Raw genomic sequence first — 25,414 nt, 5'->3', positions numbered from 1 at the left:
TCTTACCTGATAGATTTTAAACTTCTCTCAATTGCTTCAGGGGGTATAAAGTTTGTGGCAACATAATGGATTTTATGAGGCAGGCAGAAACTCACTTCCAGCCAGTTGTTGATATGTAAACGGACCACTCCTGTTGTGCAGAGACTAAAACAGGAAGGAAACAAATACATACAGTATTCACCATGTATAACAAATGAAAAGTGTTCCATATTCAACCCTGCAAAGGAATCACATCAGGAGAAGACTGAATGTACCCTGTCTATCCCCAGACTGGCTCAGGACCAGCTGATTACTTGCTGCAAGGGTTTCCTTAACTTGTACGTACAGAGCATTATTCCCTGAGAGGCTTTGGGGGGGATTTAAAAGACTTCACCCCACTGATACTCTGCTGCCTCTGCTCTTAACATTGCAGCAGTATCTCAAGTTAAAAGGGTTCCTTGAATATGTACTGCAAAGCACTGGAAAATTCCCTAGACCAGAGCTGCAAAGGGTAAACTTGAATTGGGCACAATGTTTTCACCTCCAATTTCCACCTTCCTCTCCAAGCAAAAAGAAAGGAAGATGTCTGTGCAGGGCAAGGGGTGCTGGGGGAAGCACATTTCCACAGTAACCAACTCCTTTGGTTCTGCTTAGGTTGTTTGTTTCCTACCAACCTGCTCTTACTTGTCACATGAAATCACAAACGTGTTTGTTAAATGGTTTCCTCATTCGAGGAAACCACGGGGACTAAGCTAAGCCTTTAATCTGACTTCAGGCACCAGCACTGGGATGGAAATGATGGACATTTCAGGAATGATAATAAAGCCTGACCCTTGTGTTCAGCCTGAAAGCAACTATAAGCCTCTATTAGTGAAAAATCCCAGAAAGCTGGGAGATTAGAGCAATGAAAGTCATTCAGGTAGTTTTACAGAAGCCTGTAAATCTGGACAACAGATGAAATGCAGCCAAGTAAATAACTGCATTTACTTAAAATTGGGTTAAGACACCATAAGGGTCTAACATACCATAAGGAGCTAAGCAAATCCTCACAACACTGCCCAACCCAGGCAGAGAACAGCTTTGCTATAAGCAGTGGGATTAAGCAGTGGGGAAAGAGGAAAGGCTCACCCCATGCTTTCATGTAGACTGTGTTAGGAACCTGCAAATCAATCTTAAGCAACAGCTAGTCTTGTCTGCACTGGAGAGCTGAATTTCTCACTATAGCTTTTGATTTTAAACTTTGAAAAGAATGTTTTGGAGGAGGCTGCAATACAATTTACAATCTTGCACTCTGAAAACTCAAGTTTCAAATTCAAACTCGATTTTAAGTCCAATTTAAATGTGACATTGACAATGTGACTTTTGTGTCCACAATGCCCATGAATTTCCCCTCTACACAAAACAGGTTGAAAAACATGGCAGGAATAGGCTGGGAGTAAATCCTTATGTGGTGATTTCAACACTTACACCTAGCATTCAGTCATAGGCCACAAACTAATGTTCTCTTTTTCAAGTTCATCTGGTTGTACATTGGGTTGAGAGAGACCTGAAAATTCGGTTTCAAAACAAAAACATTGGGTAGCTTTAGCTGCCAGTGGAACTACTCACCAAACCACAACAGAGCAGAGAGACAGCAAACACCATCCCATCCTGCATGATCAGACTCATTAGGGAAAACCTCACTGCAGACAATGCTTTTCAATCAAAAGCAGAGGCCACGGTTTGATTCTCAAAGCTTGCACTGACCTCTGAAAAAGATCCCTTTCTCAAGTTGCAAACAGAGCAGATACTCTTTATGTTTTCCCTTTGTTTTTAAAAAAAGGAACTTAAAGGATGAATCCACTGTCTCTGGCCTTACCACCTCACACCTGACTAGAGGCTCCAGACCCTGAAAGAACACGCAAAGCACAGCAAACATCTCCATCAGCAAACACCTCCACTCTTCTCCTGTTCAATGCTGCAACTCCAGTGAGGCTGCTTATCCCACCAGATAAACACTAGCTGACAGACAGAGCTGGATTCTCTCAAAATACATCAAGGTAAAAGGCATCCTGAAGCAGTAGTTACCCACACCGTCTGCCCAGCCAAACACTCTCTGTAAATGAATGGGACAAGCAAGTTGAGAGGGTGCCTGAAAGCTACTGGGGTTGTTCAAGGGGTTAGTGGAAAGAAGCAGAGACCCATGCAAACACAGAACACTTGCAGAGGTATTTTCCCTGCACAGTTTAACAGTCAGGAAACAGAAAACAAAAAATACAGTTGGTTCCTTTCACTCTTTGGTCCTAGTGCACCAAGGCAGAAGCTTTAATTACCTAATTACACTCTCCACAGCGTAATTTTGCCTACAGTGCATTAGACAACAAAAGCTGAGAACTAAAGGCAACAAGAAAACCAGTTCTGATCTGGATCTTCATTTCATTCTACTACATTTGCATTCCACTGTACCATTGCAAGCCTCCATTACAGCTCCATGCACGGGATTTCTCTGCCTCTCCTTGGATGGAAAATGATTTAAGTCTCTTATAATCTGCAAAGCAATAAACTACACCCTCAGTCAGCCAACAGAGTTAAATCATCTCACCAACACACACACAAAGATTGGTGCAACATGAAGTACAGTCAAGTCACAGAAAGTCAAGTTTGGATCCATATTTGCCTTCATTCTTACATATGCCCCACTAAGTCATCTATCTAGCCTCACAAATCTCCATGAGCTGGCCCCAAGCTCTTTGGCTGGGGGCCAGCAGACCCAGAAGCCACCTTCTCTCAGAAGCAGAACAGCACAAACCAGCAACAGAAGAGAACACCAAGAAAGCAAGTTTTCAAAGTTGCATCAGGGAGTCACTAGCTCCAGTTCTATTTTATTCTTCTTCACCAAGTGAAATAGTGGAGCAGCGTCCAGGAGGATGCAGGACTGGGGGAAGGTGAGAAGGCTGCACTGCAGACCATGAACCTCAGGGACACAGCTGAAGTAGCTCCTGATAGGAAACCTCAAATTGCAGAGATTCCAAGGTGCAGTAGGTATACCAGGAACTTCCAGAAGGCTCTCTTTTGTTCTTTGCTCCCTTCCTAACTACTCCTCACATTTCAGGGGGGGTTTGGCAGTGGTGCTGCACCCTTAATGTTTTCACCAAGCTGACACTTTTACTGAACTATCTCGTGTGACACCAAAAGCTCTTTTCAGAGCACCTAGGTGCTCTCTAAGTGCTGTCTGGCCTAACATTCACTACTTTACATCTATTCACATTAAATATCATCACCTGTTCTATCAGTTAACTGCTATCCAGAGACCTTGCTGCAACTTTCCCTTTTTCCCCACAGCCTTCAAGAGTAATTGGGCAAAACTGACTTCATTCCCATGCTCTGAGTACCAAACCCTCAAAAACGTTGCATTTAATCCCATGAAAACTTAGTTTCAACTCATTTTCTTTAACAAATCAGGTTTGATAATACCTGATGAGCAACAATGAGGGATACATGGTAAGAGATTAGGATATTAAGGTGAGTATTATAGCCTAGATATGAAACAGGGAGAAGTAAATAGGAAATAGCTGTTTAATGTCTCTGCCTCGTAAGACCTGTGAGACATTTCATGATACTAGAAGGAGCAAAGTTCAAAAGAAAGAGAAACACAGAAAGCAGTTCAGCCATGGATCTCCTTATCAGAGGATGCTGTGGCTGTTAAAATATTTGCTCTGGCTCACAGGATTGTGCACTAATTCCGGGAAGTGAGATCAGCTGAAAGCTGCTGAATATCCACAAACCACCTCCAGAGCTGCAGGAAGGTGAGGGACAGTTTTGGGAATACCACTGCTCTTCTGCTCTGCTCTGCTCTGCCCTGAACCCTGACTGTGAGCCACTGCCTGAAAATGGGAATCCAAAAGTTGTCCAGTATCCCACAGCCTTCTTTTTCATAACTATTGGCAAAACAAAACCAATCCTGCCTCATATTTTATAAGTTACTCATTTTTACATCCACACACCTTGTTTTATGCCTATTCTATTGATATTAGGAAGCAATAACACATTCTCTGGTTTGGTGGAGGTCAGTTTGTGGCTTTGAAGTTTGTTTATTTTTGCCAGAGGTTGTGACAATTACAAAGCTTTGAAGATTTCACAGTTCCTTGTAAAAGACACGTTGACCTCCCCTTGATCAAATAACTGTAGTTGCTTTGTATTTTACAGTACAGCCACACAAATCTCATTTAATAATTCATTAAACCTCATATAATTATTCCACTTCTCCCTGAGCTGCTGAGACAAGCTAGATACACCACTAGGCTAAAACCCCATTAGGCTAAAAATGTATAAAGGCTCTTTGTGTATTAAAAAGAAACAAACAATCCAACTCTCCTCAAAAGCCTCCCATTACTTTCAGTTTTATTCCATTATAAAGTTATGAGAAGTTTGCTAAAACAGAGGCAGTTACCTGGTATCAGGCTAACATATTGTCTGCAGTTGAAGATAAAACTTGCTGCAGGCTGCCTTAATTCCCTTAGCTGAACATTGGCTGAAGAGAGATGACCACTCTAACACTGGTAAATCTGTCAGCTCTGGCAACTGCACTTTCTTGGTCCTAAAGCTGTTGGGTTTTGTTCCTCACCAATGCTGGAGTTTGAGGATAAGACAAATGAAGACTCTCACATCTAGTTTCTGAACTAATCAAAAAGAAACATGCAACTTTTCTCCAGTAAAGTCAAAAAAGGCCCCAGGAACTAGATGCTGATTATGTCTAAACTGTTCAGTTTATTAACACTCCATTGCTCTAGCAGCAATAGTGTCACAGTCAAGATGACCTGGCTATTGATTCCTGCCTTGTAAAACACAGGTGTTCTTTCCAAATCCAAGGGAGATTTTTGAACTGTAAAGAGATTCCTACACTTGTGGAGTTGTACAAACCAACTTGTTAAGGGACGTGTTGAGTCTTGCCTGAAATACCTCAGCACCATCTACAGGAAATCAAGGGCTTAGACAGCACCTCTGAAGCAACTGTGATAACTCAAGAGGCCTTGCTCTGGAACTGCAGAAATCAGCAGGCACTAGGAAAAGCTGGCTAAGTGAATCTCAAACAAAGACCTGGGTTCCCATCTGCAATTCAAAGTGCTCTCTCCACTTTCCTGTGCCAAAGGCTATGCCAGAAATCTCTGTAAATTTAAACCAGCACATTGTCACTGCATGCATCTGAAGACTTACTGTTCCCAGCTGTCTTTTCTCCTCTTAAAGAAACAGAACAAATCTTTCAGTCTCTTAGGTCATTGTCACTCCTCCACACTCTCTAGGTGGCCCAAAACTGGCTGCAATATTCATTACAGCAGGAGCTTTACAATCCAGAGTGGCATTGGTTCCCATCTTACAGAAAGACTTTTATTTTATGCATTCTGGTCCATTTGCTTTTTGGAATTGTTTTTTTGCAACCCCATGTCACTTGTGGACAGAAGACCACACAGACTTCACTCCAGAGCTGCTGCCACACAGGAGTTCTTCATCTTGGAGTTACAGAATAAAAAAATGCCATTTCCAGACCATTTCTTCTGCCTTAGCAAGAAATAATCTTAATTCTCTGTCTGTCTAGCAAGGTGCTGCAGCCCTTCTCAGGTGACCTGACTGCAGGTGGAATAAGCATATTTCCCAATCTCTCATATGAAGCATTAATGGAAAAACACTGAGAGCACCACCTTGTTACCCAGACAAAAACCACCACTGTTAATTACTCTTCAGACAGAGCTTTCCAATCAAATGCTCAGACATCTTCTATCTTAACCAACACCTTATTTCTTACGTTTGCTTATGAAATGCAACTTGTACCACTTCTCCCTCACTCACAATGCCTAAATGAAGGAGACATTGCCTTAGTTTACATCAAGGGAGGCAGCACCAAAGTGTGTTCCTCTGAGGTCAGCCTAGCCCTCCTTATCTCATGGAAGGGTTGTATTAGCACCCTCCATGAGCACAAGCTCTACAGCCACAGCTAAATGCCACAAGATGTCACTGTGTCACTAAAATGTTTGGAAGAAAGATCAGGGTTTACCCAGTCCCAAATACCGAGCCCTAGAGGAACAGAAAAAAAGTAAGTAGTAGGTGAAGTTTAATATTAGAAGTACAGGCTACACAAAAAAATGCCTTATGTTAATGTTTAGTACAGGTTTTGTGTCAGCTGTATTGAACAATATATAACATTCTTCCCAAACAAGCTGAAATTCACAGCTCTTGAACATAACAAAGAACATTTAATAGAAGTTTTCTAATGTGCTTTGAAATCATTTAATTATTTAGGTAGGGTTCTCAGTGCCCTACCTTACAGAGCCTGGTAATTATTCCCTTTGTAGAAGGGGAACCACAGTCTAGGGAGACTAAAGGGTTTGGCTGGCATCACATAATGTGCTCTAGAGTCGATTAAGGAACTCCAGAGTAACCCCTAAGCCTTGTAACACCCTAATCAAGAGGCACATCATCTTCCTCCCCAACAAACCCTTCTGTGATCCTTTGTCAAGGTCTTCCACCACGTGCCTGTCCCGTCTGCTCTGCATGAGGCGTCAGCACTGACAAGCTGTCAGGCCAGAAGGAAGCTGGAGGAGGCTGGTGCCAGCTCCTGCTGAAATTCAACACTAACTCCACACTCCTTTGAAATCCTTGCCAAAACTTTTAATCCAAGTCAAGAAACAGCATGTTACAATTTCCATTCTGCTGAAAGTCTCACCACTTAATCCAAATTCATTGTCCAGACATGCACAGTGTAACCAAATGAAGCCAGGGCAGTATCTGACTTGCCATCAGTGCCAGATGCAGCATTTTTCTCTTAGGTGCAGCTTTTGAGTGCTTCTACAGTGACAGGATATTCATATTGTGACACCTTTTCAGTTCTACAATTCACCTGTCATTATGTGTCTCTGTGCTAAGGAAGAAAATAACAACTCTTAAACCTATGACAGCCAACACCAACTTTTAAGAACTATAACATATCTAAAGGGAAACCAAAGCAATCATTAGGATAGGAATTCTGCAAACATTTCACCTTCACATTGCTCCACCTGATATAAAACCCAAATCCCATTGAGTCAACAGCATTAAAAGGTGGATGATGTCCCAAGGAACAAGGCCAAGAGGTTGCAGTGAGAAGCAGCATACTATGAGCTATGAAGAAAATCCCACTTACCTGTCATACGTCTCTTTGAGATCTCTGGCCAGTTTGCACTTCGGAAGGATGTGATGAAAAGGTGACTGTGGCCCTTCTGTGGCTATGGAAAATTGCAAAACAAGAAAGCAAATAACTGACTTCATAGCAAAGCGATTTTTCTCTTCCACCACTAGGTATCAACCAAATCTTAAGGACAGAATCCATATCTTTTCAATCTACAATTACCTTTCAAATCTTTTACTCAAGTAAGAATCACGTTACATGTTAAAATAGTAATAGAGAATTACTGCCAACTTTTCCTAAACTTCAGCTTAGTTAAAGACACACAACTGAATTTGACAAATGATGATTTTAAGTGTTTTGGGGTTTATACATGTTACTTTTCATATTGAATGCTTGCAGTGAGATGATGTGTCATGGCCAGACGGAGTTCACCTTAAACAGTGCATGCTAGTATAGTAAATTGCTCTGAAGCATAGTCTATAAAAATGCTCTGTAACTATTTGCTAGCCATGGTAACATGTAAATTTTCCACACAAGAAGTCTGGTGACTCAGCACACAGCATTAAAGCATGGGAAACTTGCTCTAGGCTGGGTAAATCCTTCTGCATATGAATTCTCCCATCTCAGCCTGACAGAAAGATCCACATGTGATGGTTCAGTGTGCGTTCTTCAGTGATCACAATGAACTGAGCTAGTGAGGAAAGTAAACAAGCTTCTAAAACTGCATAAGGATTGTCATCTTGGATGAGGCAAAATGCAGTCACAAATTGTCAAAATGCTAAAGAGCACCAAAACTTGTTCATACAGACCACAGCCACAAAAGAAGGCTCATTTAGCACTTGTCTGAAAGAGTGCCCCTGGATGAACACAGTCCTGCACAAAGCTCTGCTCAGCACTCACTTTCTGACATGGCAGACACTTCATCCTGAATAGCTAAGATGAGCTTGGCCTCCCTGGTGAGGTACTGGCAGCGGCGCTCCTCGTGCTGCAGGACGATGGCGATTCTCCTCGAGAGGTTGTGTAAGCAGTTTATCACGGATGGATCTGCATTGGCCTACGGGCAACACAGACAAGCAAGGGCTCAGACATTCAGCCACAAGCATATACACGGAACTACAGCGATGGAGAAGTCGTCCAAATCATTACTTTTGGTATTTGCAGTAGATAAAAGTCACCCCTTTTGCCAACGGGTAAAAGAAAGGTATTTTCTCTAGGAGCAACAAAGCTGAAGCTCAGAGATGTCCAAAGCTAAAGAGTCAGGGATTTGTGGTCTTCTCTATGAGTACAACACCTGGAGTATGATGTACCAAGATGCTGAGGGGATGGAACATGTGTGTGAGGAGGAAAGGCTGTGGGGCCTGGGGCTGTTCAGCCTGGAGAAGAGAAGCCTGAGCTCAGGGGCACCTCAGCAACACTGACAAGTACCTAAAGGGTGGGTGTCAGCAGCATGGGGGACACTTTGTTCTGTGGTGTCCAGACAAGGGGACATCAGCTGGGACACAAAAAGTTCAATTGAAACACAAGGAGAAACTTTATTTGGTGTTGAGGTGAGGGAGCCCTGGCCCAGGCTGCCCAGGGAGGGTGTGAAGGCTCCTTCTTGGGAGGTTTCCAACCCCAGCTGGACACGTTCCTGTGCCCCCTGAGCCAGGGGAAGCTGCTTGAGCAGATCACCTCTAGAGATCCCTTCCAATTCCAACCATTCATGATTCTATGATACTCCCATCAGGTTTATTTTTTACAGTTGTTAGTGTGCCTTCTTCTAGCAGAGAGATAAAACAACTCAATTTCACACAAGAAAGTGTCAAGCTATTTGAAAAGGCAGAACATCACAATGTTCAGGCTAAATTCACTGGGAAGATAAGGACTGCAGTGCCTCTGACACAGCCCATTCACTCCATGGCACTGTACTGCTGTTTGTTTGATACACTGACTAGACAGTAACTAGGTAAGAATTATCAGCTCATGATCAATAATCTGATCTCAAACCAGAATCAATTTGGACTTGCACACTCAAACATTTCACAAATATGGCTTGTTACTACCACTGCAGTCCTGCAAGTCCCAGAATGAAAGTGCTGGGGAAAAAAATCTATCATTTAAGTACAGCTGATGGGGGAGGGGGAGGCAGTCTGAGTAAGCAGCTGCTTCATGTTTGTTAAGACATTTAAAGGAGTTTATGGTTCTAGCAAGAGATAACTTGGCATGTAAACTTGCAAAGCATGAGTCATCAGTTTTGGATTCCAAGGTTCTTGCTGAGTCACGACACGTTGGTAACCCTGAAGCTGACACACAGCAGGATCAGTGCTGATTATAACATTTGGGACTTTGCCTGCTGTCTGCCCACTGCAGATGGACTCTCCTTGTTATCTCAGAAAGCCTCCACCCAGCCTCTGCAGTGCACTACACCATCCTAGGAAAAAATTTCCACTTGCTTTCCAGAAACTCAGCAGCTCTCTGTGAGCTAAGAGTGTCTCATTTGGCAAATACAATTTAGTGCTGCATTACACACAGAATTACATCACTATCATCACAGTGCCAAAATGCAAAAAAAGATAGTTTTCCTAAGAGAAACACTAGAAATTAGATGCTAGAAAAATGTGGACTAGTCAGTCTTCACTGCACTTCACCAAGCTCCTGAAATATTGTGAATGAAGGAGCATTGGTTTGAACATTTCTGCTTTCACATGACTCAACATGCATCAATGTTTGTGCTTACATGTGCATCCACATACACTCACCTACAACGAAAGCATGGTGCTTTATCACTGCACCAAACCAACATAATTCTTGAAGCTAAGGCTTCTTAATACCTGAAATCTAAAATCAACTTCTGTATTACAAACTCAGCACTTCCTGACCTCAGAATGTCCCTAAAGCACACCGACACTAGACTCTCAGCAGAACTCAGTGAATGTTTCCTTGCTTGCTTCAGACTGGTTGCTGGGATAATTGTCTTGTGTGAAAGACAACTGCCTTTTACTGAGGACAAACCATCCATACTGTTGCCATATCCATGGATAAAAACAGTGGTAAGAAAAGTACTGGTGCTAAAAAATAAAAAGGTCATTTCACAAGCAGGGAGCTGAAAGCTGTTAAATCATGACATTAAATCCAGTCAAGCAAAAATCCACCACTTCCATAAAGACAGCTCTTTTAGCTTCTTCTTTTATTTTAAAAATGTTTCTTCATGTGTGTACACACTACAAAAAACAATAGGATGGCTCCACAGATGCAACCTGTGAGCTGGGAAGAGACAGCCAGAGCTCAGAAATCAAATAATGCTCAAACTTAATGAGATTTGTAGAGTTTTATACCAGCTAATTAGCCAAGCCAGGATCCCTGAACACTGATATCAACATCTAGTCAACAGAGTTTTTTTGCTTGGAAAAAACCTCCAAGCAAAAGCTACATTTTTTGTCCAGCTTCTTGTTGAGCATCAAAACTTACTTATTCTTCACATCTTCTCAATTAGAACACTACAGCCACTGCTTCCTGGCTGTGGTCTCTTTGCTAAGAGGAGGGAGCTTACAAACAGTGTCCATTTAATTATAAAAAAAGCCTAACTCAGGGTCTGGGTAAAGGCACATGTCTCTGTATCATACAGCACGAGTAAGGTCTCCAAACAGTGCTGTCCTGAGACACAGCAGGTTTCTTAAGGACCCTGCACAGACCAAGCTTGGGTTGACCAAGGCCATATTGGGGACTTGGCTCCTGAGGCTGACCACTCATGTTCATGTTCTGCTTCTGGAGCAGAACTGAGCACCAGGGTCTAAGCTGCACAGAACCACGAGAGCTCAACAACATGCCAGTGCAGCTGTAGGGCTATGGTCCTACCCCAGGCAGGGAGCTGTCACGTACAGACAGCAGCCCCTGACACACAGGACAGCCAGACCCAGGCTGTCTTCTTGCACAGCTTAAGTTGGACAAGCCTAGAAGGCAGGCTCTAAAAAAAGCACAGCAGCTTACCAGCTCACTAATAGAAGAAGACAAGACACATACAAGCCTTGCAACCAGGTTCATGTCTATTTTGCAAAGTGGTCTCTTACATGCCTTTACACTCTGGGTATTGAAAACCAAAAACCTTAGAAGAGAACAACTGTGCTTGTTTTCCACTGGGACTGAAAACTCTCCCACTGGCTTGTGTCATATTCCTCATTGTTTAGGTCTGTTGTTTCAAATGAAAATACTCCAGTGAAGTCAGACAGTGAGTGTTTTACAGGAGGCTGCTGGAACATGAGCATACTGCATTCCCTTAGACAGTCAGAGCACATCCCCCTGAGTGATGGAATGAAGACAGTCCTTACCCTTAGTGCAAACACCACGTTGAAGAGAATCATAGTGGGCATCTCTCTCTTTGGTGAGGGATCAGTTTTGGATACCTGAAAAATATTTGGAATAAAACCCATAGGTTAGTGTCAGCTGGGTCCAGTAGCAAAGGGAACAAAGAAAAAAGCCTAACTTGGTCAAGTGAGTTTGCTGAGAAAAGGGAGCAGAGAAATCCAACTACACCATCAAACTGGACTTGGGAAAAAGAAAACTATGGGTATTTCTTCTCTTTTTTTGAAGCGTCAGAATTACTCTGCAGCATTGTCTTTTCTGAGCAGCTGTGAAGACTAACATCAAAGCATTTTGGTCATGACCATAGAAATGCAGGTCAGTGAAGACAGCAATCTGCCTAGGTGTCTGTACTATTGCATTTTAGCATCATTAGGGACCCGAGGTATCAATTCCTCAGCACAGTTGTGCTAATTGTGTCATGTTACCAACTGTTGCTTTTATCAAAAAAGCACTGTAAGTTCTAGAGGAGCAGTATAAAAGAAAAGGTTTTATTTTTCCCTTCCTGCAGGATTTCAAACACATCTCTACAGCCCCACCCACCTATTCTTTCTGCAGCAGAGAGCTGCACCCCCATGGCAGGTACAGACTTTCTGGTGGGGAGGAACAGTGGAAACCAAAGCAGGCAAGCTGAATTGGCACATCTGAGAATAACAGGCCTGAATGGAGCAAGTGTTGCCACAAGATGGAGCACAAAATCCAGAAACCTTGCTGCAGCTCTCCAAAGCTTCCTGCTGAGCAGTCTGAGTGAAAATTGCTGTAACCTGCCAGGCAGTGGTCTTAAAAATGACAGAAATTAAAAGCAGCTCTACATATTTTTGGTTTTTTTCTAAAGGGTAGGTGAAGTTCTGTCAAAAAGACTGGGGTAGGAGGGTGGGAGAGCTAATTTATTTGTTCTGGAGTAACAGGTTCCAGGATGTTTTGTGAACTTCAATGACGACTCAAAAGCATTTCTGAGCATTAGGATTGAGCCTGTTCCTTCCTTAAAATCAAAGAAACCACCACCATCAACATCAACTGAGATGCAGGCTAGATTTCATATCACCTCTTGTCCAGAAAAAAAGAAGGAAAGACAAAGCTGGAAGAGGAAAAGCTGCAGGAATTTGAAAAATTCAGAATACTGCTACACAAAAGGGGTCTGGCACAGAGGATTAAACATTCCTCCTCTTGTAGCTGCTGAGTCTTCATCTGAGTAACAACTTGCTGAGCTGTCTTGTGGATTAACTTACTGCAGTATAAACTCTGGAGAAATCCAAAGCAGAGGTTGTGAGGTTACTCCAGTCACTGCTTTTGCTCCATGGGAAAGGAGCTCAGTCTAGCTTCCTCCTCACTGCCAAACAGTCCCAGATTTAGGTTCAAATGAACTAGCAGTGATGGCTGCCACCTTTAGAAGGTCATGGACATTAGAAAGTTCCAGGGTGCCTACCGGGGTGAGAAGACACACCCAAGAAAGAAGATCCTACAAGAACTAACAAAAAAGTACAGCACTTTATGACTTTATGTACTCAAATGCCATTTTATAGAGACAAATCAAAAATGAAGGGATTTCATGTAATGAAGACACAACTGGAAAGTGGAGAGAATGTATAACAATGTGTGATGAAACAATGCAAACACAGTTCTCAACCTTAAACAACTAGGAAGTTGTATCTTTTGAATGTGAATAGCAAAATAAAGGAATGTCATACTGAGAGAGAACAGGCTGCCAGGGTCTTGAGGGCACCAAAAGGTCTTAATGACCCTGACCATTAAGGTTATCCCCACACACATCCTAGCTCCCGACTCAGGATCTTGATTTAAGCTTGGCCCTGGAGCCCCATTTAGGGTTAGCCCCAGGCTTGGAGGTGTGTTCAGCCCTGTCTCCTGGGTGCACTTTCCATCTAGGCTGTCCTAGGTAGTGTGTCTACAGGACAGCCCCTCGTTCTCCAGCCCTGGCCCTGGCCCTGTCTCCTCCTCCTGCCTGGAGTCCCTCTATGGACCCAAGGCCCAGTCCACCACTGCTTTGTCTGAGGATGGTGATGTATTTGCCCAGCTTGAGGTCACTTCTGTCTTCCAAAACACCTTAAACACGAGAGGACTGAGTCTTGGTGACCCTCCATCACATTTCTTGGAGACTCACGATTGAGTTTCCAAAATGGAACACTAGCATCTGTTGATGCTTGAGGCCAGCTCCTCACTTGGATTAAAGCAGTCTGGTCCTCTAAATATCAAGCAGCAGTTGCCAACAATCTGTTTGCACCTCAACTTATAGATAGAAATTGGCAAGCAGATCTTTTTTTCCTGAAAAAAATGAACGACTTGGTAAATTTGATGAAAACTGAGACCAAAGCAGTCCAGTGACAGGGATGAGTGTTGGATTCACAAATTACCAAAGCCTAGTTCATTCTTACAGTCTGTCAGGAACAAGGAATGGGACAGGGGATATTTTGCATATAGAAGAATATGAATTCTTTCCTAGATTTAAGCAAGATCTTTCCCATAGACTAAGTGGCAACTGCTTTCACTCCAAGCTGCTAAAGCACAGGCCACGGAGCAAGGTCTCAATGCAAACAGCAGCTTGGCTTTGTCCATAAGGAGATTTTAGACCTTCCAACATCATCCCTATTCCAGTTGAGCCTGGTGAATCACCAGGAAGAGTTAAAAGCCAAACAAGGCTGACACGACTGCTAGTGTTTGGGAAGGTTTGGGGTGGGCTTTTTTTAACTGCCATATTAATTAGAGGTGCTAAAGAGCTAACTTGCAATAACTAACATGGTGAGAAACAGCTTTTTGAGATGGACTGCTTAACATTACTTCTCTGTACCCACACTGCTTTTCTACAGTAAGCAGAAAGGGGTTTCTGTGAATCGCTGACACAGCTCCCTCAGTTTACCACTCACTCTATTTACCTGGAAATAAAGACAGCTTTGAGCATCAGGAAGTCAAAAACAGGATCAAAATCCAACACTCACATTCTGAATTCTAAGTGTCCTAACTAGGGCAGGCAGTTTGTAAAGAAGGCAGGTCCCCAGAGTGGAGCTGGTACCATACCTGCCCCAGGGCATGCTGAAGCAACGTGGGATGGCCAACGAAGCGAACGTTATCAATCTTCAGTTCAAACTTTTTGCCACACATATCTGACTTGGTAGCCAAAATTGTTGCCAGGATGACATCTGAAAACCTTGAAGAGCAGAAACGGAAGTTATTACAGTTTTCAAAAAGCATGCTCCCAGAATGTTCCTCCAAACATAGATATATTTAACTTGGAAGATTTTAAAGTATTTGAAGTTGTATCTGAATTGCTGTACCTGGAGTACCACCAATTATGTTAAATTAAGAAGCCCTTAATTACATCTCTTAGATCATCACAATTATAAAAGAGGAAGCATTCACAACAAAGACTGCAGGGTCATGCTTATTTAATTACATGCTCAGCAAAATACATTGGAAAGATTAGATGCAGCTTGCTTAAATACAAAAACAGCTCAAGTTAGCCATTGCCTGGATTTAGCTGCAGGTTAATGAACTTACTAAGCAACTACGTATCAACACAGCCTGTCACTTAAGCACAACAGAGATCTTTAAGCCACCCATTACTGCAGAGGGGAAGGCAAGAAAGAGCTGATTCAATTAGAAGAAACATAAAACCAAAGCTTGTTCTTCCTTTCCCAAACCTCATCAGTGAGACTCAAAGTTACTCACTCGAGAGATGTGAACCTGTGGTCAATGGACCACTGGCACCCTTCTGAGAGCTGCCTGCCTTCATCTGGGCTTTCTCATATGACAAACCAAATGGAGACAAATTCATGTCAGGTCAGGCTCTTCCCAATGCTGACCATGGGGTTTGGATTGCTCTGGGTCAGTGGTGGAAGGAAGGCAGCTGTGAGTAAAGGAGAGCAGGTATCTAGAAGGAGACTGCCTTGTAAATCCAGCTCCTGCTGCAAAAATGGGTAAGGATCCATTGTGACAAGGGAGGAATTCTGAAAGTGCTCTTTCTGATGGCCTTGCAACATTGGTCTGCTCTCTGCAAATACTTGTTTTCCTCAGGGTGTCCCCTGAGACAGTGGAGCTCAAACCCACAGGGAAGAGGACCTCAGTTAGCTGCTGGAGGGAACTTACTCTAGAATAGGAGGGTTTGATATTACAGAGTTCCCTCCTCATCTAATTTCTTCAAGGCTCCCATTTAACCAAAGAAGTTCAAACCAGTTTCTGATGAGACCATTTTTATAAGAACAAAAATGTTTATTTCATTTTTCTTTATTTACATTCAGGGATGTGTGTCCCTGCCAGACCATCCCCCTCCACCAGGCAGGTATCCCAGATAAGGCAGTATCACTCAGAGAAAAGGGCAGGCCTGGGTGTGTGCTGCCCTCACCTTATCTCTGGGCCACAAGTGAGCTCTCAAGGCCCAGAGAAGGAATTAATGTGACATGTTCCTGGTTAGCTGAGTTATAGAGTACTACTGAAATTAAGAGAAATGCACACAGTCAGGTCTTTTGTGTTCATCCATCTGCATATGTGACAGAGAGCAATTCTTTTATCAGACCTAAATATATTGAAGATGAAGGACAACACGGGGGCTTTACAGTCTGTCAGAGCCCCTGGTGTTTGTACAAACAGCTCATCCTGACCACAGCACGCTGCTTACAATTGGCTTCTAGAAGGTGCAGCTGTATACAAACTTCCAAATCCCTGGCTGCTCTGTTCCAAAGATAGGTGAGGGCAAGCAGAGAGACTAGCCAGAGGCTCCTGGGGCCACTGTGCTGCACAGCTCTCAGTTTGTGAAGAAAGGGCAAAGTCTCCTCAAGCAGGACCTCCTGGACTGACAGTCCCTGGAGATGACATTTGCAGTAAGGGAAAAAAGTCACCATGACAGCAGTGAGCTTTTCCCCCCTCTTTTTGCCTTGTTCAGCTGTGTTCATTAATAGGCTCGTCATGGAGCCAGGAAGACTGTAGCAGCAATGGACCCAAAAGGAGCATATGTTTGGGGGGGGAGAAGGGAGAAGGAGGGTAAACTAGAAAATGTCTGCTTGCTGATAAGAAATTAGTTACTCTCTCCTCCCCCAGGATACCCTGGGAGCTGGAAAACTGATCATTATGCTGACTTTCACCACTGGTAAGATTTGACTTTTACAAGGAATTACATCATCAGATCTTTCAGGAGTTAAATGTGATGCTGAACGGAACTGCCCAGCAGCTCCCCAAGAGAGCTCATGACACCAGCAGTCCTCTTTCTGTCCTACTTTGTATGTGGCTCTGTGGGGAGGAGGGGAGGAAAAGTTCGATTTTGTAAAGTCCTTGGTATCTTCTCACTAGCAGAGACTTCTCTTCCTAGAAGAGTACTGCAACTGTAGCCAGCTGACACGCTCAGAAAAAACAACCCTGTGATGGGTTACACTGGTGCTACCTGATGGGTAGAGACACCTGGTATCACCACAGGCTCTCCCAGGAGTGACCTGGACTCCAGCCCAGTTCTCCTCATCTAACAGCCTAGATTTGCTGGTTTGCTGCTTCTTACGTTTTTTCCCCTCAACACTCTACCTCACTTATACATTTCTTAGGCCTCAGAATGCCTGGGAGGTTGAGGGTCTGCAGATCCCATCATTTCAATTCATCTCGTTTCAGAAAATAACACTTTTACTTTAAATATTTAAATATTCATTTTCTAATCTCTGGGGTCTATTAAGGTCACCTAAAAATACTGACTAATCAGAGCCCACGAGTTTGTTAGCATCAGATTAGGTGTCACAGTTGGGCACTAACAGCCTCTGCTTCTTCTATGGGATTAGTCTGAGCATTGTGATTTCCAGAGAGAAGCAAATCTCTCCTATGCCAAGGAATTCAGCAGGCAGAAACTAAATACAAAGAAACTAAAAGCTTTGATTTGCCTACAACATCATTCCAGTCCCATCACTAACTGCAACAGCAGCCCACCCATCAGGATGATACAAACCATGCTAGTACAGATGGACTGCTCTCACAAGTACCTCTTCTGGAAACTTCAGCTTTAGCACACAGAAAAGGAGGGGGAAAGAATCTCAAAGTCATTTTTTCCCCCTAGAATGGATACTAACTTTCTGTATGCTACAGGAACTCAAAGCAAGGGTTTTATAAAGAACTTTTTCTTTGAAGGAGCTTAGAATGGGAGTTGAGTATCTAGGTGAGCATCTTTGTGTTAAGCAGGGACTAGAGATGCAGTTTCATAGTTCTGAGGCCCTGGGCAGAGATAAGCACTCTTCCCTCCACACCTTCCAAAAGGGGTTATATAATGCAGTCATCCAGTTCAGCTTAGTTGAAGGATACAGCTCAGCCTAGCTGAGGAATATGGTTTAATGATGGGCTTGGCAGTGTGAGGTGACTGGTTGGACTCGATGATCTTAAACATCTTTTCCAACCATAATGATTCTGTTATTAGTGGGACACCAAGAATAAGCACCCAGAGCAGCTGCTCAAAACCAGGTCTCTGAAGAGCTCTCCATAGTTACTGTGGGATTGAATAGTTTACTCCCTGCTCTGCACTTTTAAGTCATTGCTCATCAGAAAGCAATCTGTTTGGGGGCTCCTTGTTGGAATAACTACAATGCCAAGGCTAAACTGGCTGCATTCTTGAAGGACACACTTGGGAACAGTTCACAGAAGGGCCAGTAGCACACCCATTCTGGGTACACTATGGGAAGCACAGAAATGTTAGCAGGACCTCTGTAATTATCCAAGCAAAAACCTTTAGGAATACATATTTCCTATAGACACTGTGATTTAGCATACAATTATCTTATCATTTGGTGTAAAAATTATCTTATCATTTGGTGTAAAAATTATCATTTGGTGTCAAATAGAAACCAGAAACAAAGCACAATTAAAAGGATGTGTGAGAAAAGAAAGCCATTCTAGACAAAGGTGATTGTTTAGAACGTTTGGTCTTACCCCGAAACCAATTGCTCATCAGTTAGAGGACATTGGTCTCTGAAATGGGAACATGGCCATAAACACAAAACAAAAACACAACAAAAGAAAATACACGAGGCAAGTACACAAGATACAAAAAAAAAAAAGAGATTATATTAAAAACTGGGATGAACTGTTAAAGGTTAAACTCCTGGAAAGGAAATATAACTACTGAGAAGAGTCAAAAGTCAACGGCAGGTAAATTCTGGGGGTATATTGCAAGCTTAGATTAACACCACAGAGCAAGCAGCCTGAGGCAGTTCAGGCCTCTGGCTTAGCACTGGCTGCTGAAACATGTCCCCACAATACATTGCATTTATGGAGCTGTCTTTACACCATATTTTTCAATCCATGCTTACCTTAGGAGAAAACAGGAGAGGTTGCAGTCTGACCTAAAAGCAGATTCTAAACTTCAGTTTCTTTTCTAGACTATTTACTAGTGTTTTCACCAGAGGAATATACTCTGCAGCCCCAAATGACCTCACAGTTCTTCCACAATCGGCTCTGCTGCTTCCATATCCACAAGGCTTAGAACAAGAGGATGCCAAACATTTATTGTTGTAGGTACAGCCAAGGTTCTGTAAAGGGCCTCACACTCAGAGCCACTGCTGCTCCCCTCAGGGATCTGAACAATAGTACAAGTCTGTCCAGAGCCACTGCACAAGCATGAAGTCATTCTCCATCTCTGTCTGCCACAGGCAACAAACAGCAACTTGGGAAAAGTAGGCTGAAAAAGTTGTGAAAGTAAAGAACCTGAAAATCTTCTTTACAACAGGTGTAGAGAGCAAGGCTCTGCTAGCAGCTGTACTCCCTTTTATCCCAGAGACACAAACACCCATTCTCACTTTAAGTCAACTGCCTTTTTTCCCAAATAACAAGGAAAAAAGGACTTATCTTCTGAAACAGATTTCCTAAACATAATGAAAAATGAATCTGATAAAAGCTTTAGACTGTCCACATTAGAAAGGAGAGACAAAATGAAAACCTCCAACAATTATTTCATCTAAAAGACAACAGATTTCTACTGGTCACGTGCAAAAGGGAATCTGGAGCAATCCCAAATGCCAAAACTATACAAAGGGGTGGTATTACAGGAAGGGTGTTTGAAGGGATGGATGGATGAATGGAAAAGCACAGAAAGGAAGCCTTTCAGAACAAATACAAGGAACAACACTGGAGTCCAGTGAAAGAGGGACAGAGGATATAGAAATGTTATCACAGGAGAACTACTGTTTGTTAGAAAGGGACATTCAAGTCCTTGTTTGTCAGTAACTTGGGGTTTTTATAGCAGTAGCATTTGGCCAGTTAATGACGTCAATGCTGGGAAACTTGCTGAACCTCCTTCAGTTACTCAGTTTTGCTACTAAAAATGCAAAGTCTAGTGGAACAGATGTTACTGTACATGCACTTTCACTAGAATTTTTGCTTGCTGACTATACCACCTTCAGAAAAACTATAAATGCCATTCAAACCAATGTAACAAAGCATTATCTTATGGCTTCAAATGAGTAATTACCTCACTTCTTTTTTCAGGGGGAAGGAAAAAAGACTGGCAGGCATTTCCATAAGCTGTGAGGGTATTACTGGTAAAGCACTCAAAAACTGAAGGATGTTTTTGAAGAGTAAATGATAAAAGGCTGAGAAGAAGCTAACAAAGAGAGACACTTGACAGGCAATTTGTTTGGATAGTGACAGACTCTTCTGAATACCTTCTTGTTGAGTGGCCAACCTCCACACACCTCAATCACTTTTGCTGCTTGACTTGATTTTAAAAGGAAGAAAAAATCTATATACTGAACATACAGCTCCATCCAGTAGAAATTAATACAAGCAAATACACATCAGTAACTTACAGGTAGGATTGTCAGGAATAGGCTGCAATTGTCTATAAAACCCCAAAAGCACAACAGTGACGAGGAAATTGGGAGTCTAAAAGAACTGCAGTTATGCATACAGACATGCTGTGTGGAAATAAAGAGCTAAGGCACCTCAACTGATCTAATTTTGTCCTTTCTGAGGCCACAAAGATATAAGTACACCTCAACTGCTCCAGAAAGGACAAGCTCAAAAGTCATCCATTTGGGTTCCAACAGCTTAGGAAAAAAAGCAATAGTGAACCTCATCTAGGATACAACTGGTGCTAGATTGCTAGTAAAGTCAGGACAGCTATCCAGTCCAAAAAAAAGGATGGATCCAGCCCTTATAAGAACTACTGCAGCAACAAGAAGAACCTGAAATAACTCCTGAATAATGAAAACATGGGAAAACCCAAACTTGCCATACACCATCAGCTCAATCTAGCAGGCTGCCTGCCCTAGAGCCTCAATTTGTGCCACCAAAAACATGCACAGATGCTCCTGATGTGCAGTGATCTAAAGGAATCTTTTTGGCAACTCTTCCTTGAAGAAGCCTTCCAGAAATAACATGAAACTACTGAATGAGTTAGTTTCATCGATGACAGCTCCAATCAGAACATCACCACCACCAGGAAAGAGACTGGACTTCACGCTGAGGGAATCTGTCCATGGGCTACTGAACTGAGTGCTTTAAGAAGAGAACCACTGCACCATAGAAGAAAACTGTTCCTGGTCCATTCCTGGTCTTTCCAGCCTGATTTTCAATGTAAACATAGAAAGCACATTCCAAACAGGAGCCCAAGGAGCAAGAATTCATAATATTGGTAAGGAAAAAAACTGCACAGGCCCAATGACAACCCTGGTTTTACAGCTTAGGATAGTTAAACTCCTTCTTTTCCTAGTTTAGAAACCATATGCGTCTTGCTGTCTCCTTTCTGCACCTTTCTGCCTCCACTCTCCCCTTAGAATCCCTTCTGTTTCACAGACATCAACTTCTGTTACTGCTGAAACAGCCTGATACAAATCAGAAGCCTGAGCAAGCTGTTGGATGCAGTTTTGAAGACCATTTGTTGTTGTTTTGTGCTGGAAGAAGGGCCTGCATACCTAAAACTTCTGTACTTTTTCCACCTGTATCAGCAGGTCCAGTGAAAGACATTACCTCTGCCAACAAACTTCATCTTGCCTAATATAAATTAACAGTACTTAGTATACTGAGCATCAGGGGTTTCTTTGACTAGCTGCTCCCACTGAAGGGAAGGATGCATTTAGCTGCTACCTCAGTTGTATGGGATGCAGTAGACTTACAACACATTACACTGGTACTGGGAAAAAGCTTTTCCATAACCAAACTCAAAGCAAACCCAATTTTGAAAGAGACTTTGAATTTCTGAGCAGATGCCCAGCCATGTAAGCAGCACAAACAGTGTGCTGGACCTTGATATCTGGCCTTCTAGCAGAACCAACACTTTGAACATAAACACTCCTTTTCTTTCTTTTCTCCTTCACCTGCATGGCAGCTACAGAGAGATCCACAGGAGATATTATTAAGGGACTGCCTGCTAACACCTCAATCTCATCAAAGCAGATACAAGGCTTATAAATATTGACTTTATTAAGAGTGAAGTGCAGACACTGCAGCATGGATTTATGTGTACTGCTACTGTCAGCTACAGGGGGGGCACTTCTGTCTCAATATTCTTTCATTCAACACTTCAGAGCTGTGATACTCTACATTCAGCTCAGTCAAGGAATCATAAATTCTTTTAAACACTAAAAGCTTAATAACAAATACCTGACCAGGAGATTAAGAACTAACTTTCAAATCCAGAGTTCTGGATGCTAATACCATGAAATCATCTCCATCTTTGTTTAATGTAGGTTATATATCAGCACGTTCAACTTACTTAGAGTCAGTTTCTGGAAAATAGCAGCAGTTTCCTCATCTGACCAGAATTTGAAATGATAAAAGCTTTTCCTACACCACTGGAGTAGCCACATACCTCATCACACTAACTCAGCACCACAGGCAAGATCCAGTGAACGCAGCCCCACATTAACTGCTTGGTCCAACCTGCCAAAATGGCAGAGGCAACAAGAATCAGTCTCAGACAGGAGCTGGTACCGTTCCAACAACGCCTTAATCTCTCTAGGGAAATACCAGAGCCAGGGATTTGAACAGCAACCAGCCAAATCCCTGAGATAACAGCCAAAGGTGTGCACTGAGCCCTCCCAATGCGCTCACTCGCTGCCATCCACAGTGCAGTCTGAAAGGCTGTTCACCACTTACCAGGCACAACAGAACACTGAGTTTGAAGGTTTCAAAGGTACCAGGAGAGGCAAAGATACAAATGACCCCAAGTAAAATGTGTTTTCATACAATCCCCACTCCTAGAAAAACATAGGAATGTGATGTCTATTGTCACAGGTGACTTTAACTTCAGCTAAACCATTCTCAGACACCAAGTGAAGGACAAGCTTACATTTCACAAGGCTGGGATCACAATTTCTCCTTTTGGGGTAAGTGAAAATCATAGAACCATAGAATCATACAATCATAGAATGGTAGGGAACACTTCTTTTTTTACTTTTATATGAGAGAAGAGCAGCAACTACCCCATTCTCTTAATATTGGAGATTAAACCACATATCACAATGAAGATCTGCAACCAAACTAGTCCAAAACCCCTTTCTCTTTCCCAGATTTCTCTAATGTCAGGCAGTGATAAAATCCAGAACCATGCAGCACATTTCCAGTGCTCTACAAAAACTACTTAGAAGGTCCATTCCTGCATCCATGCACGCTCAAAAACACACTGCTTACTTTCAGTGCATTTGTTACCCGCTAGTTTCCTCTAAGGGAAAAATTATCTTTAAGTCTCAGCATCCTTTTGAGCTACTATTTCCCTCCCCAGACACAAGGGCAGCCTATATCTGGAGAAACAAAATGAGTTATTCATTAGTGCACAGCAGTTCCATAGGACAATTACATGAGCTAGGGAGGAATTTGAGGCAAATCAATAATATATCCAGAGGTAGGCAGGTAAAGAAAAGTGGATTTTTGCCAAAGTATTAATACTCCTAGCTTTGAAAGAGTAATATTGCCCCTGTAGTGAGCACAAAATACATGACCTGTACCTTGGTCACTAAACAACAGATTCAGTAGCATTCCCTCATGAGAAAAATCCTCATTACTATGCACTAATTTGCTCATCACTTGGGATTAAAGCTTTTTTTTTTTGGCAGGTTGTCTCCTATACAGTCCAAGAGGATTTGCCTACCAAACTAGCAGGCAAGAGAGCAAGAGGGCATCTCTCCTCTGTTGCAAACTCTTAGGCAAGGAGAAATGTTTTTCCCTACCTGGAGTCCCCATCTTGATCTTCTGTGGTGTCACCAGAGCTATTGACAGCATATCGACTCCTTGGTTTATCTGCAAAAATAGGAACAAAGCAAGCTTTTTCAAGGGACATTCTCCTTAAATTGTTCATTCAAACAAGTGCACTGAGAGAATTCTATAACAGAGATCTAAAAAAAAGGACTAGTAAAAGCAGAAAGACCTTTCCTTTTCAGGTTGAAGTAGTAGAACTTGTTTTTACTATTCTCAGTCAAAACCACATCAAAAATAAGAGAGTTTTACACCTTCAGGGAATAAAGAGCAGAAAGCAAAACATTCAGAGAAACAACCTTTTTTTCTCCAGTGCCAGGCAGCAGCTGGCAGTTGGACAGAAAGTAGAAAATAAGATTCTGACCAGTGTATTTATATCCCTCATTATTGCTCAGGTTTCAGGACAATGATAATGTTCTAGAAGCCCCTTCTGCGTTCACAGGTACTGAAATCCTTTGCCAACAACAAGCAAGGTGGGAGTGGGAGGGAACTAACAAAAAGCAGGGTGGGAGGGAAGCAGCCAGCCACATTTTCAGATTTCACTTATAAAAACATAAAGGGATTTGAAACTGATTCTGTCTTGGTAAAAACTGGCTCACAACCTAAACAGAAGTGTTAAACCTCTTGTGACACATGCCAGCCAAACAGCCTCATCACTACAGCACTTTGAGGCCACACACCATGGGAGGCCTGGTGGGACAGTCACCCTGCCCACAGTACCGTGGGTGCAGCCACCCTGTCTCCAACCCCACAGACACCCTGGCTGCCCATATGGCTGTGTCCAGCCCCAGATACTGTCCCAGATCAGGAATGTCAGAGAATTGCAACCAACACTGGCTCTGTAACAGCCCACTGGCACCTGAATGGGTCTCATGTTCCTATTTTCCAGAAGAAACAAAACTTCCCCTACCTCATTATTCAACACAAGGAACTAAAACCTCTTGGTTTCTCCCTATTATCATTCAAAGCTCAATTAGTGTCTTCTGCATGCCCTCTGAGTGCCTTCACTTCCTACCCTGTCTCCTCCATCCCCTACAGCTCTTAGAACTCACACAGCTTCTGCTGTTCCAGGAACTGCAAGAGGCATCGGGCTGACAGTAACACCTGGCACAGACATGGTGCAACTCACGTGGGGTGTGAGAGGGGTGTGTGTGAGGGTTGCCAGGGCACCAGGGGATACAAGGTACCAAGTGTGTGAGTGGTGACTGGAGCACTGAGGATATAAGAGGTGTGAGGGGTGTCAGGGCAGTGTGGGGTATGAGGCATGTGAGAGGTATGAGCGGTGCCAGGACAGTGGGATGTAGAAGGTGCATGAGGGCTGCCAGAGCCCCACGGAGGGTATGAGGTGTGTGAGGGGTGCCAGGACACGGGGGAGTAGGTGTGTGAGGGGTACCAAGCCTCATGGAGTATGTCAGGTGTGTGGGGTGTGCCAGGCCCCACGAGAGGTGTGAGGGGGCTGCGTGGGACACCAGGTCCCCACGGGGGGCAGGGGGCTGCCAGGCCCACGGGCGGCAGCGGGTCCCGGCGGAGGCTCCCGTGGGCGCGGGGCAGCCGCTGCCCCTCGGCTGGGCCGGGCCGGGCCGGGCCCCGAGGCGTCGCGCACTTACTGGCCTGTGCGGCGGGGTGCTCGGCGCCGCGCTGGAAGGGGAAGCGGAAGAGCAGCTTGTTGCCGCGGCTGCCCGAGCTCACCAGGATAACGCTGATGGGGCTGGTGCTCTCGCCCATACCGGCGCGGCACGGCACGGCACGGCACGGCGCAGCCACGCACGGCCCGCAGGAAGGCTGCCCGCCGCTGCCGGC

The 25,414-nt window shown here is 43.4% G+C and overlaps 1 protein-coding gene and 1 long non-coding RNA gene across 19 annotated transcripts in view; one reads left to right on the top strand and one right to left on the bottom strand.

Annotated features, from left to right (window-relative positions):
- Positions 1-25,414, bottom strand: part of NPRL3 (NPR3 like, GATOR1 complex subunit) — an 82,937-nt gene extending 57,523 nt beyond the window's left edge. For 8 of the 17 annotated variants that reach the window (XR_009818540.1, XR_009818537.1, XR_009818538.1 and 5 more), the window contains exons 1-8: positions 25,222-25,414; positions 23,590-23,659; positions 18,356-18,394; positions 14,483-14,612; positions 11,422-11,496; positions 8,018-8,171; positions 7,133-7,214; positions 7-144 (exon numbers count right to left, since the gene is read on the bottom strand). Coding sequence is in view for 11 of the 17 variants with exons in the window: in XM_061994224.1 (XP_061850208.1) it covers positions 7-144; positions 7,133-7,214; positions 8,018-8,171; positions 11,422-11,496; positions 14,483-14,612; positions 18,356-18,394; positions 23,590-23,659; positions 25,222-25,339 (806 nt within the window). In the remaining 6 variants the exon portion in view is untranslated. The other 9 variants (XM_061994227.1, XM_061994235.1, XM_061994226.1 and 6 more) reach the window with 9 other exon arrangements.
- Positions 16,452-23,851, top strand: LOC133625235 (uncharacterized). Of its 2 annotated transcripts, none has more exons than XR_009818542.1 (3): positions 16,452-16,547; positions 19,910-21,056; positions 23,476-23,851. It is a non-coding gene; the product is annotated as an uncharacterized LOC133625235 (long non-coding RNA). The 2 variants fall into 2 exon arrangements; XR_009818541.1 differs by lacking the exon at positions 23,476-23,851 and adding an exon at positions 22,658-22,726.

The sequence above is a fragment of the Colius striatus genome, chromosome 3 (assembly GCF_028858725.1).
Source record: "Colius striatus isolate bColStr4 chromosome 3, bColStr4.1.hap1, whole genome shotgun sequence".
Classification (NCBI taxonomy): domain Eukaryota; kingdom Metazoa; phylum Chordata; class Aves; order Coliiformes; family Coliidae; genus Colius; species Colius striatus.
This window is presented reverse-complemented; position numbering and strand designations above follow the sequence as displayed.